General features: G+C 38.1%; 1 protein-coding gene across 4 annotated transcripts in view; it reads left to right on the top strand.

Annotated features, from left to right (window-relative positions):
* The window catches only part of LOC149230849 (arginine biosynthesis protein ArgJ family), a 291,055-nt gene that overhangs the window by 92,347 nt on the left and 178,896 nt on the right, over window positions 1-19,812 (top strand). For all 4 annotated transcript variants that reach the window (XM_089379078.1, XM_089379077.1, XM_089379075.1 and 1 more), the window contains one exon: window positions 6,767-6,890. In XM_089379078.1, coding sequence (XP_089235204.1) covers window positions 6,767-6,890 — 124 coding nt within the window. The remainder of the gene's footprint in view (window positions 1-6,766; window positions 6,891-19,812) is intronic.

Genomic DNA, 19,812 nt, shown 5'->3' with positions numbered 1-19,812 from the left:
CTTTCCTAAGGGCCATAACTGGGGTTTCCTCAACCTAATCCTTAGGCTTTCTCTTTTTGGTTTCAACCTTGGCCCTAGGGAAGTTGAACACTTAAATTTTGTTCAACCTCGATGGCTATCTCCTTTTCTTTGGCAAGAGTATTAGGTTTCTTATCCTTAAGTTGATTTGTCAAGTGCCCTCCAATGCCTTTGATGAACTTATCCAATATTTGGTCTTTGACGGATTTGAGTTGATCAGCGATATCCTTGACGATCTTGTCAAATATCTAGATAAGCTAATATTTTCATTATTTTTCTTTTTTAGGTGATAATTTTTTTCAAGGATATAACCTCCATCAACAACAGAGGTCCATCTCTTCTTGAAAACATCTTCAAATTGGTCAAAGTCACTAATGCTGGCTAGAGGAAGACTAAGGTACCATTCCCTAACATTTCTCTCAAAGGTCAAAGAAAATAACGTCATCACTACATCTTCATCATCAATCCGTCAAGGGCCAACTGCCCAAAAGAAGTTTTCTACATGGATTTAAGCACTTTGGTCAGCACTCCCTTTCAACTTTGGTAGCTCATGATACTTCTCAGGCAAAGGATCAAGAATCCCACTAAAGTTCAGAGGTTTGAAAGCAGCGAAATTCCACTTCTTAGGCCTAGGGGCATTAACTTGATTTATATTTAGATTTTGGTTTTGGTTAGTGTTGGTGTTCATATTGTTAGGAAAGAGTTTCCTTTCAATAAGAGGGGAATTCTCTCGTTGATTAGCCCTCTTAGTTACAACTCTGGTTGTAGGAGCTATGCTTTCTTCGTGATCTTCGTAACCAAGTAATTTAGGAATCACCAGAAGAGGATCTACATTGTTGTCGTAAGAAACACCTCTTCAAATATTAATCCAAGGAGGTAGACCCATGACCTAAGAGAGCAATCTAGGCCTTGATGTTGATTTTGGGTAGCATCGAATGTGCTCTAGGTCCAAAATTTTGTGTAGGGCTAGAATACATAAGATCTCAAAAACCTAGAAATTGTTTGGAGAAATTCCACTCGGATTGTGAGTTATTAAAATAATTAATATTTTTAATGGGGTTCCTAAATCTAAACTTAGGAAAATAAAAATATTAATGGGTATTAATAAAAATATGCGTGAGAAGCTTCTAAGAGATGAGGATCAAGTCTGTTTTAATCTTAGCCGTTGATTAGGGACTTCATCTCGGCCGTTGATTCATCAACAAGAAAAGTATAAGAGGAGGCTTGAGGGTCAGTTGGAGATACACCAAGTCATCAAATCAGTTCGATTTTTCTAGGGCGTGGTTTGTTGAGAAAATCGAGCTAGTGATCTAGGTTGCAGTGAGAGGGGAAGAAGCAGAGATTTGGATAGGAAAGGAGTTCCGAGACAAAGAGTACTAGACAAAGAGGCAACAGTAACATCTGAGAGGCAGCGTAAAGGCCTATGCAACCCAAGAAGGGGTTCACGCAGAGTTGACGCAGGCCAAGAAGGTCTCTTGCAGTGGCAGTGCAGGGTATTCGTCAGAAGTTCGAGATTTTGTCAGAGAAGCTAGGTTTTGAGCCGGGAGGGCTGAACAAAAGTCTTCCTCCAGCAAATCGATCCCGCAGAAGGAGTGACACAGTCTCCCAGAGGAAAGACACTGACTTAAGCAGGGATTGCGCTGGGATTTTCGCAGTGCTTGCCGAGTCAGGCCACTCAGTGGATCAGTTGTGACTTGGAGAACAAGGTAAACCCTCGTATGTATTACTTACTACCGAGATTTCTCTGAAAGGTTAGCCGGTGTGAGAGGCAATCTGTTGTACTCAAATTCTGCTTGCTTAATAATATAAACTCTCTATCTGTTACACCAGTTTTCCCACATTGGGTTTTTCCGGGTTGTCCAAAAATAACGGTGTCCCTTGTGTGGTTGTCTCATATTTGTTTCAGTTTATGATTTGTATGTCAGTGTAGTATGCAGTAGTGTTTTTCATCACTGTTTATAAATTAAATAACTTGTTGAATGTAATAACATGTAGGAGATGATAAACCAGTGATTGCAGTAGGATTTCTGATGTGTAGATTTAGAAGTTTTCACACTTGATGCTTATAGGGTCAATCTCTCCAAGGGGGTTATGGAATTCCAGTGTCCTTTATTGCATCAATAAGTAAACAATCTTCAAATGGTCCAACATCAACAAATTCTGTCTCTGGGTAGTACAATTAAATGATTACCCTTGGTCTTTCCAAACCAAGTAACTCAACCTCCTCAAAACCATTGTAGCAACAACAATAAAGGGCAATTCCTGTCCTGAAGGTGACCCAATCTTTGCAAGAGAAATTTCGATCTTCAAAAAGTGATGAGGAAAACTTATAAATGCCCTTTCAATTTCAATGTCACCAAAATAGAACAACCAAAATAGAACTTAGCCCTTGTGTGTAATCATCATGGCAGATCAAAACATCTTCGCCTTAAGATCATCAAAATGCCCAAAGAGTTCATGACACTTGAAACAAGTGTATCAAAAGTGCATTCTGTCTCAACAAGAGACCTCTAAAGGTCTGCTTCAGAATTAGCAGTGTTTATGGCCAAGCTTCTTTTTCAAACAAATGTTGAGTAACTACTTCAAAGAACAATTTTTTCTCTTGGCTCAAGCAGCCCTATACTTTTCAAAATGACAATACTGCTTGCACCTGTTCATTCCAATGTCCTTCATAACTCCCTTTGGCTCAGAGAGGAACTTCCTTGGTGGATTAGTCAGAAATGTATCGTTTGATTAAATCAAAATTACCATATTTCTAAAGCTTTGCCATATAAGTAATGGCACCATACCTCAGCCAATACAGTTATAATGACACCAGTGCACTGCAAGACACGGACCCTTATTTAGTCATACAAGATATTTTAACTGTAGTGTAAGGTTATGGCATTAGAGATTTAAATTTCTGCAACTTCAAGGCAGCAGTCACATATCAAAGGAAATGTCATACACAGGTCACTAATTTCAACCCACATTATACTTAAGGAAGCTGAATATTCTCGGTACACTTGGTCCATCGCCCTTAGCCGTCCTTATCTAAGCGTAATCCAAATTCAAGGCTTCCAATGCCAAGTTGGCTTACATGCTACAGAGACCTTATAGCATCTTCCTACGAGTATCATAAAATTGAGCCATAGAGTGCCCGCTCTTCATTTCATTTTGACTGTCTTGATGTGCTAACATGATAAGCTACAAGGTCCTTCGGAATCATCACAGAATTGTTGAATGTACTAATATTCACCTTTGAAGTATTACCTAAGTAAATCTGTGATGAATGGGCTTAGAATTTGCTTACCAATCAGTGAATCTCAATTTGAGAAGCAAACTTTTCCGTTTCAAAAATCACCAGCAACTTCTGTTTAATCTTTTGAGGCATCTCAGTCATCAGTAGCAATAGGACTAATTCTTTTCAAGAGGAGTACCTTCCAGAACATGATCTCCAAATACATATTTTCAACCTTCCACAACAATTTCGTCTTCAGCACAAGTTTGATAAGAAACCTGTGACATAGTTTCCAAGGAAAAAATCCACTCAAAAAACTTGGTTTGCTGCGTAAACTTGGCCCCTACACTGCTGTACAGCCTGTAAGCTGTGGCCTACCTCTGCTACCGCACGTTTGAGCTGCAGCTTCCTCTCAGCTGCATGTGTGAGCTGCTACCAACGAATCAGCCTCCTGCTTGCTGTCTTGGCCTCCCTCTCTCTCCAACTCGGCCCTCTGAATTCCTCTCTCCTCAATCAAGTCAAGCCAACCTTTTGGGAAAATCTCTTACTCAAGTGCTCAATTAATAATGTCTTTCACCTCATCATTAGGCCTATTTAATGGTTTTATTAGGTCAAAGCCTTAACCCTACTCTCGTAAGTGATCAATAGCTAGGATTAAATCCTAAGTTTACTTCAGATCAATGGTTGAGATAATATTGTCTAAGTCACTTAAATAAAGTAACTTGTCATTAGACTTAGGCCTAGATGTTCTCAATAATTAGTTATTGAACTTTTCCTAAGTTAAACTTAGGAAAGAAATAAAAAATCACTTACACATCGCATGCAAGCAACCAAAAGGGCAAATTGAAGTCTTCTCCATGCTAAGACACATAACTAGAAGAAGACCTTCCGCAACTACGAGAATCAATAGGAATGTTGGTGGGTAAAGTCTCATGTAGATACCACTTAGTTTGAGAACACTAGGAAATTTTGACACTGTTCCCTAGCCTGCTCCACTTGGGATGAGGATTGTGCACTATAAGGGCTCATAGGAAGATTGAATCTATCCAGAAGTGTAAGACATGGCCAAAGCTGCGTTATTAGCTTTTTTGTATTATTAGGAGTTCCTTCGCCTTGGACGTTACGAGTGCCCTTATTTCTTGTTTAACCTCTCTCTTGACCACTAATCGGGGCATTTTGATGCCCTCTAGGATTACTATTAAAGGCCATCTCAATCCAATGCAGTCTTCTTAGTCTAGTCGAATGCATTTATCACAAAACCTTATTTGATAGGGACTAGGTATTGATATTTGCACCACTTATACAAATGATGAGTGAGGCTTAGCTCCCACCTTCCTTTAAGGGAGCTGTATTTGTAATGAATCCAGGGAAGATAATGTTGAAATTCTATAGCATGTGTAGTGGAATACAATTTTCTGCGTCGTTAATTACTTCCTAATGATTTCAAACAGTATTTTTCAAGTCACTGATATCATTGAATTTACACCTACAAAATATCAATAGTAAATGCAGCGGAAATAATAAAGATCATAGAAAGACAACCATGCACAGTTGACACAATATGTTTACCTTGGGAAACCCAACCTTGGGAGAAAACCTAACAATCTTTTCTTGAGGAGAAATTGTCTTTCGGCAATGTTTACAAATAATAAATATTTTCTAGAAATCTATGTCAACAATACAAGTCAAATACCAGTCAAATCTGGTCAAACAACTGCTAGTCAATGCTAGTCAAACCAGTAAAAAATTGAACTCAGAAATCTATAGTCAATGCTGGTCAACAGTCAAAGTCTGCGGTCAAATTCAGCCTTGTGGTCAACAATTTGCAGTCAACTTGCACATGCAGTCCTGGTTCAAAGTCAAACTGCGATCAACTGTTTACACATGTGGCTGAGGTCAAATCGGTCAAACAGTGGCTGTAAAGATCACACTGCGTCCTAGTCAAACTCGGTCAAGCAACCACGGTCAATGCTGGTCAAAGGCTCGGTCATCTTCAATCAATTCGGCTTGGTCAAACTCGTCCTTCTTCACACGTGCAACCTCCAAGAGAGAGAGATAGAAATGATAAAGATGATCTCCAGCAACAGATTTCTCTGTAGCTGAATTTCTCCTCCACTAGAAAAGATCAAATGAGCTTTGCTATATTGATAATTTGCCTTTCACATGCTTCTCTATTTATATAGAGTTCTATTGTTGAGTGGAGACCCATCAAGGGGCACCTCATCACAAGAAACCCTTTCACTAGTGGAGCCTAGATCAGAATTCAACGTTAGAGTAGAATTGTTTACCCCACTCTTGGGTGAAAAACCCCAATCAATAAACAATTCAAACTAGCTGTATAAAAAATAGGTCACTCCATCCCAGAGCACAATGTGAGCATCATGGGCCAATATTCCCTAGTCAAATCAGTATGGCCCCATGGGAGAAAGGCTGCCCCTGGGGCATTCACCCTTAGCCAAATCAGCATACCCGCATGGGTGAATGTATCATTCTCCTCTAGTCAAATCAGCATGACCCCATGGGGGAATGTCTGCCTGATGTAGCAAAAACATCAACATATAATATGGGGTACCTATGGAGATATCAAAGGGGATAATGAATGTAATTTGGCCATAATCATGAAATAGGTTCATTATGCAATTAGAGGAAATAATATAATAATAAGAGGTGGTTGGGATAGACCTGAAGGAATATTCATGAGAAAGTATATATACATATGGCTTGTAGAATGATTCCTTCCTTAAAGATGACTTGATTGTGTTACTCTACTTGAAAGGTTCTCATTACGTTATGGTGTGAATGCATTTTGGCATTTCTGATGTTGAGGGTTTATTCTCAAACTTAAGGGCTATTTTTTATTTTTTATATATCAATGTTTACTACAAGTGGTATTAGAGCTATTTCTTGGGCAAGTGCTGGAAGATTTTCTTTGGAAGTCTTTTGTATAATTTCCAAGGAAAAAATAGGATGGTGGCATTCAAATCCATTTCTAAAACTTTTATGCATAATCTGAAGAATCTAGCTGTAGTCCTGTGTTCCTCTTGAAAAAATAGCCAATTTCAAAACAAAAATCATCCAAATTGGAGTCCAGAAAGTGAAGATATTGCTGATTTAAAATCAACTATTTTAGCTTTTAGGGGCCATAAGGATTGCAGGGAAGATATATTTTGACTGTGGCAAGAATTGGCATGAACATAAATGGATGTGGAGTTTGAAATGTGTTTTGATTCCTTTTGAATTGATAAGATAGACTAACTAAAGGCAGGCTTCTGTGTATATGAGTCATAATTGAATTTTGTCGCATACAAACTGTAGAGTAATTGCTTTTGTTTAAGATGCTCTTCTATTTGTCTTGCTACAAGTAGTTTTCTCTTTTTCCGTTTGTGTTTGAAATTTTCCTATGGTTATGTAATTTTTTTATGCAATCTATTGATTATGTTGAATCTTGTATCTATATTTTTGGCATCTTTGTTTTTTTCTTTTTCTTAAATATTTATGTAATGCAATTTTCATACCTGCAACTTATAGGTCCCAGGTGGTGTTACTGCTGCAATTGGCTTTAAAGCAGCAGGAGTGTACGGTGGGGTTAGGGCTGCAAGCAGAAAACCTGACCTTGCTCTAGTTAGTTGCGATGTTGATGCTGCTGCTGCAGGTTAAATCATTTAATTGTTCATTCCTTGTAGGATATAGTAACCTTAAATTTCCCAATATCTATTAATTTATATTAATTTTATCTTTGGTAATCTCATCTTATTGGAAGAAAATATGAATATTATCTTCCTAAACATGAAGGCCTTTTTAAATATGCAGTTCCTCCTAATAAATAGAGGGGAACCACTCGTGTTTTTTATTTTCGCTTTGATGAAACCATTCGAAAAGCTATTTTTTGTGAAGATTCCTTACAACTTTAATCTCCATCTTTTTCACAGTGGATTAAGTTTCGAATTCTAGATGTATACTCTCTGACCTCATATTATAATTTTCAATTCCCCCTCATAGGGAGATCACAATATCAAGAACACACCTTCAATTTTTTTATTTTTTCAGTGAGGTTGTTTTTTTAATATGCTGTACATCCTAATAAATGGGGGAGCCTCTCACGTTTGTCATTTTAGCATGGATGAAACCATTCTAGAAACTAATTTGTTTGGAAGATTCGTTACGACTTTAACATCCATCTTTTTCAAAATGGCTTTGTTATGAATATAATTATGTAAAAGTAATAAACATAGATAATAAATAATAATCACAATAATATGTAATTAACATAATAATTAGTTAAACAAAGATGCATGTCTTAGAGACATGACCGTTCATAAAGGGACACTTGCCTAGGGTATATAAGCAAGCCCCTCACTCTCAATTGTAACATATTCTTATTCATATATTTTAATATTTATTCATGTTTCCTCAATGGAGATCTACATATTCCAAGTCTTTTGGAGTATTTAACTTGAAGAACGAACTTGTTTGTTCCATTTGGTATCAGAGCATTCGCTACACAAGTTGGAGTTTCTCCATTTTCGCTAAAGTATTAAAGTACTTTTCATCAAGTATTTGAAAAAAAGAGGAGAAATTAAAAAAAGAATTATAAAAAAATAAATAGTGAAAAAATGGACTATTTAAAAAAAAATCCAGAAAGAAAAGAGATTATTTAAGGAATTAATTTAAAAAAGAAGAAGAAGAATAGAAAGAGTTATAATAAAAAAATAAAAGTTAATATTTCATATAAAAAAAGAGAAAAAAAGAAACGTATATATTGCATATAAAAATAAAAGGGCAAAAGCCAACTTACCTCGCTGACCTACCTCTTGCGTTGTCTGAGGCCTGCCCTTGGTTTTCGTGACTTCCTACAGGTCAGCGGACCACACCCACACCGCCACCTCCTCTGTTGGCCGTTATTAGCTTACCTGCCAATCGACCATCACCATAACCCCTCGCTATTCGCCTTTGACGCTGCAATTGTGTTTCATCACTGTTGCCGAAAAACGCTGTTCGCAGCGGGCAGCTCACTCAATTCAACCGCTGCACCCAGTCGTACGCAACTGTGTTGATGATAGTCCGCTACAACTGTTTCAACCAACCACTTCCTCCATTCCAGTCATCGCAAACGTTAGCAATCTGCTTCAGCTCCTCCGCATCTGCGTTAGACATCGATCATTGACCGAACAAAAGCATAATTTTCTGTAGCCTAGTCGACCACCATTCGCCGCCTTGAAGTACTGACTCATGTACAATAGTCTACAACCACTATTGCCTGCATCCACCATTGTCTCACCATCTTGTGCAGTCACAACATTTCTTAGTTGTATAGCCAACAAATCACACAATTGAAATTCACCAGATTTTTATAGTTACCACTTAAAAGTTAAGCATCGTGTCCTGTATGGTCACACATCCGTATAATTGCAAATTATAAAAGAAAAAATGGTTCATCAAACCTCATTAATTTTTAATGTCAAAACTAAATGTTCTGAAGGTTAACCCACTCATATGTGAGAGATTATATTGTTGGGATAATAAAATTTAGAATAAACCCTGAAACATAAGACAAACGTTATATGTAGTAAAAGTAAAAAAAGCTAATTAACATTCGCTTGATTTTTATTTTTATTTTTATTTTTATAAAAAAAAGATATTTCATAATAGGTCACTTTTTGAAATTTGTGGAAATTACAATTTGTTAGAGTAGAAAGTACAAGGTGCATGAGAGGATTGAGTTATTTACCCATAATATTAGATATATATGTAAGAGAAATAGAAAGGTGCCATCAAGGTTATAAAAAAGGTACTATTGGAAGTAAAAGAATTATTAAGGTTTTTAAGGTTATTTAAAAGAGAAGGGTTACAAAAACTCCTAAACTCATCAACAAACACAAAAGAGCATTCATCTTTGAAGAAAAAAAATGGCATCTAATTTGGAATTGAAGGAAGGAAGATTTCCAGAAACTTCACTTAATCATGCTTCAGTGCTATTTAGAATTAAAGGGTCTATTGCGGGAAAATATGTCACTATTGCTATCTCACCTACCGAAGATAAAAATTATATAATGCCTAAAATTGCAAATCGGTTAGTGATTCCGGAGTCAAATATAATCGAAAAATTATTTTGTTTTGGCAACAAAAAATATGACAACCAATTTACAGTGAAACATTGAAGATTATACATTTATATCGCAATTCTCAGTTCAAACCCTATGGAGCAATCAAGGTGACATTATTTTAGGTTCACCCTGGATAGAAACTCTAGGATCCTTCATCTTAAATATGAAAAAGAAGTTTTTAACATTTTCCTACAGGAAGAAGAAAATAAAACTCCAGGATGTTAGAATGAAGCCAAATTTAGTAACCCCCGAAGACATACAAGATATTTCAAAACTAATTTTTCAAGATGGTAAAAAAGTATTACAAAATATGCAAAAAGAAATTGACAAAATCACTTCTGATTGAAATGAAGAAGTTTCTCGGCTTAAAGACCATAATGAAAAATTATTAACACAAATTAAGAAGCTTAAGAAGGACAAAAGGTCGTTGGAAAATAGGGCACAACAACTTATTGAGAAGGAAGCGTTGAATTCATCAAATAAAGAAATTCAAGTTAAAGAAAATGGAATGAATACCGATCCAGTGAATATCATAACTCAAGAAGAAGACACGTCAGTTAAAGAAAAAACACGCTCAGATGTTGAGACAAAGGCAATTCGAAGTGAAGATTTTCTAACCAACTCGACGACTTCGGAACCTGAAGTAAATCAGAATCTTGCCACACACATGATAAGGGAAACCAAAAGAACTCTCTATGTATGTCCGAATCACAAGAGAAAACATTTCAATCAATCTACGAATTCGTATCACTCAGAACATAAACAACAAACTTATGTTCCGAAGAATACTGAAGTGCGCACAACTCAGTCCAGTGATAACAATTCATCACAAGTTTCCAATAATCAAAAGATTTCACAAAATATTAATTTAGGATGGTCAGATCCTTCCTCCGTGCGACAATTTTATATATCACTCCAAGGATCATATCAACTTGTATCGACAAAGATGACTGTCTCGAGACGAGAAGACATTCGTAGCAGAAAAAGAGATCAAGCCCTTTCATCAACAAGCTTTGAGGACAAAGATTTTTAAAGAGGAAGGCAATGTTATGAATATAATTATGTAAAAGTAATAAATATAGATAATAAATAATAATCACAATAATATGTAATTAAAATAATAATTAGTTAAACAAAGAGGCATGTCTAAGGAGACATGACCATTCATAAAGGGACACTTGCTTAGTGATGCCAGCCTAAGCCAATAATACTGACATTATGCAAATAAAATTGCATGTCACTGGTCCCAGGCCTTAATCACCCTATCCATGGTGAAAACCTTCACAAATTAAGGCTTTTGGCTTCTTAATTAAACCTCATGCGGAAACGTTTCAATAACTATCCAATAGTCTAAACCTTAATTAACCCTTCCAGCGAATCTTATTCAACCCTCATAAACTTTGGTTAATTCTATACCCCGCGCATATTAACCAAAGTCCATACCATGGTCTCCGACTTTGGTTAAACCCGACTTAACCCAAAGTACATTTAATTCCTTTATTTCTATTATAACTCTAGTATAATAGAAATACACATAACTCACTTAACTTTACCTTTCCGCCAATCCACGACCTTTGCACATTTTCCGACGCTCACCTTTATCAGTTCAATCCTCCACCGTTGATTTCACTCCACCAGATCAACAACTGTCGCGTCGTATCACCACTTAAACCCATTCATCCACCGGAACTCAAATCAGTTAACTCGCGTTGATAAACTTCTCAGGTCCGCTCTTTCCCAAGCATTATCAACTTCAATATCCGCCGTTGATCTTACCATTCAATCCGACAGTTGTTGGCTCCCCTGATCAACAGAACTAATCGGTGATCCTCCACCGTTGATCAAAGCACACTTATCCAACAGTCAACAACGATATCAGACGAAGATCTTGTGCGACTTTTATCCGCTCGATAAAGTGGTTTTCTCTCTCCACCTGAGTGCTACGTGTCGACCGATCAATGCAATCGGGTGACCACCCTGAATTACCACTTACCACTTACAGCCCGCACGATAAACCATTTCCTGTTATGAAACTACTTTTCTCGCGCATTAACGCTCACGCACTTTACCCACGCGATAACCGTCGATTTAATGGATCTGTTGATCTGACGATCGAGATCAACTTCCGCGATTCCTTTTCTGCTAACACTTAAGTTTAATCTCCGCCGTTCATTTCTTTTACTTTATGCTGCGTGACTTAATCTTGGCTGCCCATCGCCTTCAGCCTCGTTCGTTGATCTTATAGATCCAATGACTCCTGTGCATCGTCACCTCATTTCTTCATCCTCCATTAATATTCGTCGATCTAAATGATCTGACGCTTCCCGTTCTTTTCTGCCTACTTCGCTTTTATGCCATTTCTTAGTGTTTCTGTGGTTTCGGGTTTTACTTCAGGGTTTCGGTGTTTAGTTGTCTTGCAACACAACTCCCTCTTGATTTAACTCCGCATGCTCTTAACACAGTCACTCCTGAATCTCGACTGTGATCCTTCGAATGGATTCAAGCGATCCATTACGATCCTTTATATCACTTCTTCTCTGTGTTCTGCTTGAACTCCACCGGCAACCTCTGTTACACGGAACTTACTCTAGTTCACACACAGATTATAACTAAATTTCTCCATACACACATAAACTCAGAATCAAGTTGTTTGTATTAATAAACAGGTATTTACATACAAGTCTCTCTCTGCCTCTCTGGCTTGATATTCTAATCAGTGGCCTCTGTTTTCCTACCTGCCTGTAGGCTTATAGTCAAACCTCTAACTCACAACCTCTAACTAGCTAACCAGCTAACTATCTAACTTGACTAACTCTTTTTATGCCTTTTAGGCTTACATTTATACAAAAGGAGTCTATAACCAATTTTTGGTTTAGATCCATAACCTTCTCAACAAAATCCTAAAATCTCATCTTTATCCCTAAGGATCCTCTGTAATCCACAAATCATGAAACCAACTCCTAATCTAAGATTTACAACTGATTCTCAAATCTTTCAACTATCCTAAATCTCTCATGTTCTCCAATATGCTAGAACATTTACAAATATGCCTCACAATACTTAATTAATTTCTATTCTCATTAAAATCACTCAAAAGCTTAAGTAATTACCTTAATTTTAACACTTAGGAAACCAACTTCTTTAAAACACAAGACCCCCCTATGTCTACTAAAATACAATGATTCTTCTGAGTTGAATGTTCCTGCATCACTTAGGGTATATAAGCAGGCCCCTCACTCTTAATTGTAACATATTCTTATGAAATATTCTTATTCATACATTTTAATATATATTCTTGTATCCTCAATGGAGATCTACATATTCCAAGTCTTCTGGAGTATTTAACTTGAAGAACGAACTTGTTTGTTCTAGGCTTAAGCTTAAAATTCTAGATGTACACTCTTTGACCTCTTTCTTGTCTGTTATAGGTTTTATTTTTATCTTCTATTAAAAAAAAAAGGCAAGGTAAATTTTGTATGTGCATTGAAAACTCAAAAATTGTCTCTCCAACATTGTGCGGGGAGGATTCCTTCAAATGGAAATTCATCAAAGTTTGAATAGGATATAGTTCTAGGACTTGATAGTCTTGCTTGTACATCATCTTGTGGGTTTTGAAAAAAATCAGGGGAAAGCAGACAACAACGAAAAGGTAGGGGAACTAGGGAGGAATTCTGCTCGATGAGGATTATTCAGTCTCGTTTCTACCTTTTGTTACCCTTTTTTTTATTAACCTTGATCCACTCAGACTTTTTTTTTTCCCGAGTAGAATCCTGGTTTCCAAGATTTGAAGGGATTTCCAAATCCTTATCAGAATTCAAGTTGTCATATTCATGTGGTCTCATCACCCCCCTTGATGGGGTTTCATTTGCATTTACAATTCTTGTGGGAGGCACCACTATAGACTTGTCTTTCTCCATCCTCAAGGGTAAGTTGATTTCTCAATTGGATCTTTAATTCCATGGAATCTAGAACAAAACCCTAGGATTAGTCATTTCTGTTGAAAGAAGAAAAACCCTAGGTCATGAGGAGATGACAAGGTTGATTTGCAAGATGGATATGTGAAGTCTAAGATCAAGAGGGCGCTGTTATCCCACCATAGTCTTCAAAGATAAGTATTCTATATCCCTCTTGTTTGATTATTAATATTAGTTAGCCTTTTTGTCTTTGAATTCTTTGCTTGGTTGTAATTGTTCTTCCATGGCCTCCTTGTGAGGATTGCAGGTTGATGACAAGGATTACGTAGAATTTGGTAGCGAAAGTAAGAGGAATTTTCAAAATTTCTACTTGAAGGATATTATAAGACCCAAGTTCAGAGGAAGCATACTGTTTGAAGTATGCCTTGATTGTGCGAAAGTGATGTCAAGGTCTAGCATGCAGCAGATGGAAAAATGATAGCAATATTTGAGAAAGTTCTCCCAGAAAGAGGGAGAGGATCATGTCAAGCCATTTGCCTCAATTGCCTTAGATTTTTGAAGAACAAGAAGAAGCCTCATGATTGGAGAAGACCTTATACTTTAGGCTTGAGTAAATGGATCAAGGATGATCCTAGATAATTTGTCTCTGACAGAGGGAGTAGCTGTAAAGAAAATATTGCCTTCAGAGGGAGTAGTCAAAAACCCCTGTTTTGACCCCAGAGAAAGTTGACATTAGATTCTTGGATGATGGACTATCAGTGTGAAAGGGAGCATCCAATTTGGGTATCCCGAAAGCATTTGTGATCTACTGAAGGGACAAAACAATGTATGGTCAAGCCAAGATGGTGTTGCTCAACATGTGTAACTAGCATGGTACAATTGGTTACCTCTCATTAAGAGGGAAAGCTGATGGGATGGACATTCTCCTTGTGTCTTCATGACCTTGGTTGGAGTGTGGTCCAATATTTGTTATTTTTGGTAGCAACAGACAAGTGTTCTAGTCTCTATGGTGTCTTAGAGGCTAAGGAACACAAGATCTTCAAAACCCGACGAAGGTTTTGTGAGAAAAGCCTTAAAAACACCTCACTTAGATTAATTACCCAATAACTAAATATTTTCTAAGTCGAATTTAGGAAAAGTGGTTAACTAAATTAGATTAATTGAGGTCAATTTTACTCTAAAGACATCCATAAAAGTGTGTTAGTGGAGTCCAAATGATCACAGCCATCATTTGAGGTGTGATCATGACTATTGGTTGCCCAACAAAAGATTACAAGAGCAAGTCAATGGGGTTTGTGTTAATTTTCACAATGTTCTATTCTGTAACAATCACTTAAACAATTTTTTCTTTTGGTAGCAATCACTTTTCCAATTTATTTTCAACCACCTAATAACAATAAGCAATTGTGGATAGAACATGAAACAATTCGCACAATAGAAGACAACCAAGATCAATGTGACACAAAGATTTAGGTCAAAGAGCAAGGAAAAACCCCACAAAGGGGAAAACCTAACTAGATTATTATTCTAATAGATAATCAATTGTTCAACAGAGATACATAGTCCAAGTCAAAGTTTAAAAAATCGGAACTAGTGACCGGACCAGTCCACCTAATAATTCGGGTTTCAAGCCAGAATCGATAAAACCGGGACTGGTTAGATCTCAATGAACCAGTTTTAAAACAACACATGAAATAATTATTTTTTAATGAAAAATCTGTTTTTAAGCTTTAAGACCATGATTCCAAACCAATAGACACAAAATATGCAAAGTTTGCTCATATATATACCCATGTAAAGGTGAATATATCAAAATGGCACCAAGTGCAATACATATCAACAACAAAATATAGAATCAATGTGGCTCTAAATGATTTCTAGAGTTCAAAAAAAAATCCTACAAACTATGGGGCCACTGGCCTACTACAAGTCTACATATATGATATTAGTGATCAACATTATCACTTGAAACTTCTCATCATGATCAAACTCAGTTGGTTGAGTCTCAACTCCCAAACTTTGCAACTGCTTGAGTGACAAACTTCTCTACTGGTTTAGTGAATTGAGTCTCAAACTTCTGAAGGTATTCTGCCCTAATATGCCTTATTACTTCATTTGGTGCTCCACATGGATTTACATGCCCTCCTATCCCAACCAAGCGTTGCTTGAAATTGTTAATAACCCCTCTTTCAGTAGATTTTTGGCAATATTTGCAAATCATTTTGCCATTTTAAGGTGTGGCAGTTCGTCGCCCAGCGTGGGTTGGGACAATCATGGGTTCCTGAATGATAAAGGAGGCTCATCAAGGGTCATGTAGGAACCAATGTGATGGCCATGGAATGGGTAGAGCTTATGTCATGGCTTTTGGCCATGTGCTAAATGCCTTTGTCCCGACCATCTTTTGAATTTTGTGGTACACTTTCCTGTTGCATGTGGCCAATTATGCTTTTTCTTTTTCTTTTAACTACATCAACCTTCAGGCATCATTCCAGGCCCGACCCAAGATGTGGGGCATGGCTGACCGTATTTGGACCCAGTGGAGGAATGTGGACTCAGGTGGGAGAAGAGAGATGATTGGGGGTGTAATGAGCGGAAGGGGAGTAATATATGTGAATCAGGGAGCGAGACTAGACAACCAAAATTAGGGTTTCCCATGTAGTACCATCCCTAAAACCAATAGGTTAGACAAAGAGATCCCACATTACTAGGGTGCAAGGTTAACATCCCAAAAGAGAGCTAGGGGACAAGAGCACAGACCTAGACCACTCTTTTTGCCGAATACCCCCATTAATCCATGCCCAAAGTTTTCATGATAAATAAACTAGAATACTCAATTACCAAATAACAAGGCATACCTTTAGGTTTGGGAGGCCCACCTTCAAACATACGATCATGATAGATGGGTGAGGGACCACATGGTTGGCTCAGGTGGCAGAGAAATGGCACATCAAGCTAGTTGGTGGCTACGAGGGGCTGCTGGCTACTGACTGAGGACCATCATGGAGAAAAAAATTCTCCTAGGGATATTACTCACAAAATGGTGGGTAACAGTCTCCAAGAGAATCAAAGATATTCTTCTTAGCCTTGACTTCTCCCTTCTTGTATTTGGCCTTGACAGCAACATTTGAATTTTCTGTTTGTTCTGCTACCTTACCTTCCACATGTTCCAGTACACCATGTTCTTCAAGAGTATTATCCAATCTTGCCTTCCATGGACCAAATTTCGAAGCATTGTTTAACTTCTCTTCATTCTTGAAATAAGAAGAAGATATCTTGATCAAGTCAAACAAATTTAAGGAGCAAGATCTCTTGAAAGGAGCGATAACTCTTATCTTCTCGGGCTTGTCTTCACCAAAGCTTTGATACCTTGTTGAAATTTTGATGATCTATGTTGTAACAATTACTTATTTCAAAATTTCTTTTTGCTGCAATATCAGTTAAGCAATTGTAGATAGAACATAAACGAAATGCACAATAGAAGACAACCAAAAACAAAATGAGACACAGAGAATTTAGGTCCAATGACTAGGGCAAAACCCCACAAGGGGAAAACCCAACTAGATTATTTTTATATTAGATATCAATTGTTCAATAGAGATACTGAGTACAATGAGAGATCAAGAGAATGAGTAAGTTTACCTAAATCTGAATAAGTTCAAGCATAAAGATCACTGGTAGCAGCAACAGATGCAAACACTGAATCAATCTTCCCTTCAACTAAATTAACGCTGAAACACAGAATCGACCTTGGCTCACCAAGTCCTGCTCTCACTCTCCAAGTCTCTCTCTCACAATCTTCTTCAAGTCTCTTCAACTCTCTCTCTCAAGTTTGAATTCTTCTTTCACAACACACAAGTAGTAAGGTGATATTATATAAGACACATATATATAGGAGGTACAACTCACATGCCATGAGATAGGTGCAACACATGCCTTTTTGGGAAGAGTAACTTATGCAATTAAGGAGAGGCAACACATGCCTTAGAGAAGTGTAACTTATGCCATTAAGGAGTGTCATCATATAGGAGAGAAACATATGACTTAAATGAGTAGAGTGTAACATACGTGAAAAGTCCTTAAACCCGGGAATTCCTACTGCAACATTGGTGATATTTTTTCTAATTGTTAGATTTACACGAACAATTTATTTGTAGTTTCCTACGACAAACATCGAACTACATACACTGCAGCCTACACCATTTAAATAATATGCCGAAACAAGAAACTAAACAATAGAGAAAGATACACACAAATGACACAGTTGTTTTTGGACAAACGTCCCCGGAAAAACCCAATGTGGGAAAACCAGTTGAACAAATATGAGGGTTTTATTATTAACCTGAAGTATTTCTGAATACAATCTCTGGATGCCCTCCCAAAAATCCAGTTACAGAGAAAATCACTTAACAAAAGAAACTCGTGAGATTACCTCACTCTACACAGCAAGTCCCCGCTGATCCGATAACTGAACCAACAAGTTCCCTCGCTACTTCAGTGCTACCACTGCGTGGGCCCTGCATCAGCCTCTAAGGCATTGCATCACCTTTGTTGGGAATCAATTTTCCCTCTAGAGCTGATTCCAACCCTCCCGGCTCAGAATATCCAGCTCCCTAGCAAATTTTGGACTTTTGCATAGGAGGCTCTGCGCGAGCCCTTCCTGGGTTTGCGTCACCCTCTCTGGCCTCTGCGCTGCGTCCTCTGTGTGTCTCTTTACCTCTCTGCTGAGTATCCTTGGCTCCGGAGAAGATCCTCCAGCCAAAACTCCCTCCGCCCCTCTATGCGTGATCACTACAAATCACTGTGCTGCCTCTAGCTTCAACAATTCGATTTGACTGATCAACTCTTTGTGTGTCTTCCAAATGACCCTCAAGCTTCCTTAAATAATCTCCTCGTTGACATTCAACGACCCAGATTAGAACCTAATTGTTAATTTTAGGTATGTTCTATGCTTAGAGCAATTTATTTCAATTTTCACAGTTAGCTCAATATCTTTTCCAGATTAGCAATCACATCAGCATAATAGTAAATTGTAGATAGAACATAAACATAAATCGTAGAAGACAAGCCAAGAGAAGAGGACACAAGATGTGGCACTAGCCAGGGACAAACCTCAATGTGGGGAAACCCTTGATCAATTCTTCTTATATGTTCTTCAATAGTTCAGCAGAGAGAGAGAGTACATATACAACAGAAGTCAATACTTTGACTTATCTAAATAAGAGCATAGATCATCTCTAAGAGGATGATACATGAGGTAGCTGAACTCAGTTGAAGACATGCTGCTTCAAGTGATTCTCCAAGGTGACTCCATCACCATGCTACACTTATCGTTGTGCTGCACCTCATCATCATGCTGCACTTCACTGTGCTGCACCATGCTGCACCCATCATCACTATGCTGCATCTCATCATGCTTCAGTAATCATGACTGTACCCATCACTGTATTGCTGCACTATGCTGAGCTCTTCATTGCACTATGCTGCACCCAAATGCATGCTGCAATACCTCATCATCCTGTTGCTGCAATACCTCATCATCCTGGTGCTGCAATACATTCTTGCTGCTGTTATATGTCCATCATTACCATACTGTCTCATTGCTGCACCAATGTCCAGCAACACTGATCTACACCACGCTGCACTATCACTACTACTGTGTGCACTATGTTGTGCTATACATCATGCTATGCATTGCTGCTCCTATGTGCACTATGCTGCACTGTACAACATGTACTCATTGCTGCTCCCATTGCTATACCAATGCTGCACCATGTACCATTTCTGTCCCATTTACCATTGTTGTTATGACTGTGTTCTAGTTAGGGCATCGCTGTGGCCCATGTTATCCCTAAAACATATCCACACAGTCCCTTAAACAACTGCGACTTCCTCCATAAGTATCCTTTGCATCCACACTGCTGATCTGAGTACTTTACTATCCTCAAATAGTGCTACGCATGCCTTGGTTTGGGGTGTTAAGGCATGCGGCCTACCCAACCCTTTCCAATGCTCACGACCTACTCAAAACAGAGATACACGTCCATAAAATGTGCTCCAAGAGATTTGTGGTCTTACCTCTTCATACCTAGCTTGCGTGTAGGTGAAAACCTCTAAATAAATCCCTTCTTTACTGCGGCTAAGTAACCTCTGTTGACTGTGGTTAGGGCATCCTTTAGACAACGAGTTAGGGAGCCTCTTTATTGCGGTTAGGGTGATCCTTGGGACAACGTATTAGATGAGGGCTGTCTTCCTTGATAGTGTAGAGGATTAGGGCATCTCTTCTTCACAACATGATTGTGTCCTAGATCTAGGTCATGCGTAGAGCTGTCTTGAGCTAGGGCTCTGCTAGGACTGCGTTTAGACTTCATGCTTAGGCTCCTTTCCTCCTGCGTCTAGGGCTTCCTCCTCTTAGACTTCTCTTCCACTAAAACCCAAAACAACTGGAGAGAAATCAATAGTGAAGTGTGTGTCCAAATGACTATCAAGTCACCTCCTTTTATACTAAAACGTTGAGCACATGTGGGGTTTATTTGGTTGCTGGCCGACCTTGACGAAT

This window comes from Pinus tabuliformis, chromosome J (genome assembly GCF_031772625.1).
Source record: "Pinus tabuliformis cultivar Carrire ecotype Pingquan chromosome J, CPIR1, whole genome shotgun sequence".
NCBI classification, from domain to species: domain Eukaryota; kingdom Viridiplantae; phylum Streptophyta; class Pinopsida; order Pinales; family Pinaceae; genus Pinus; species Pinus tabuliformis.
This window is presented reverse-complemented; position numbering and strand designations above follow the sequence as displayed.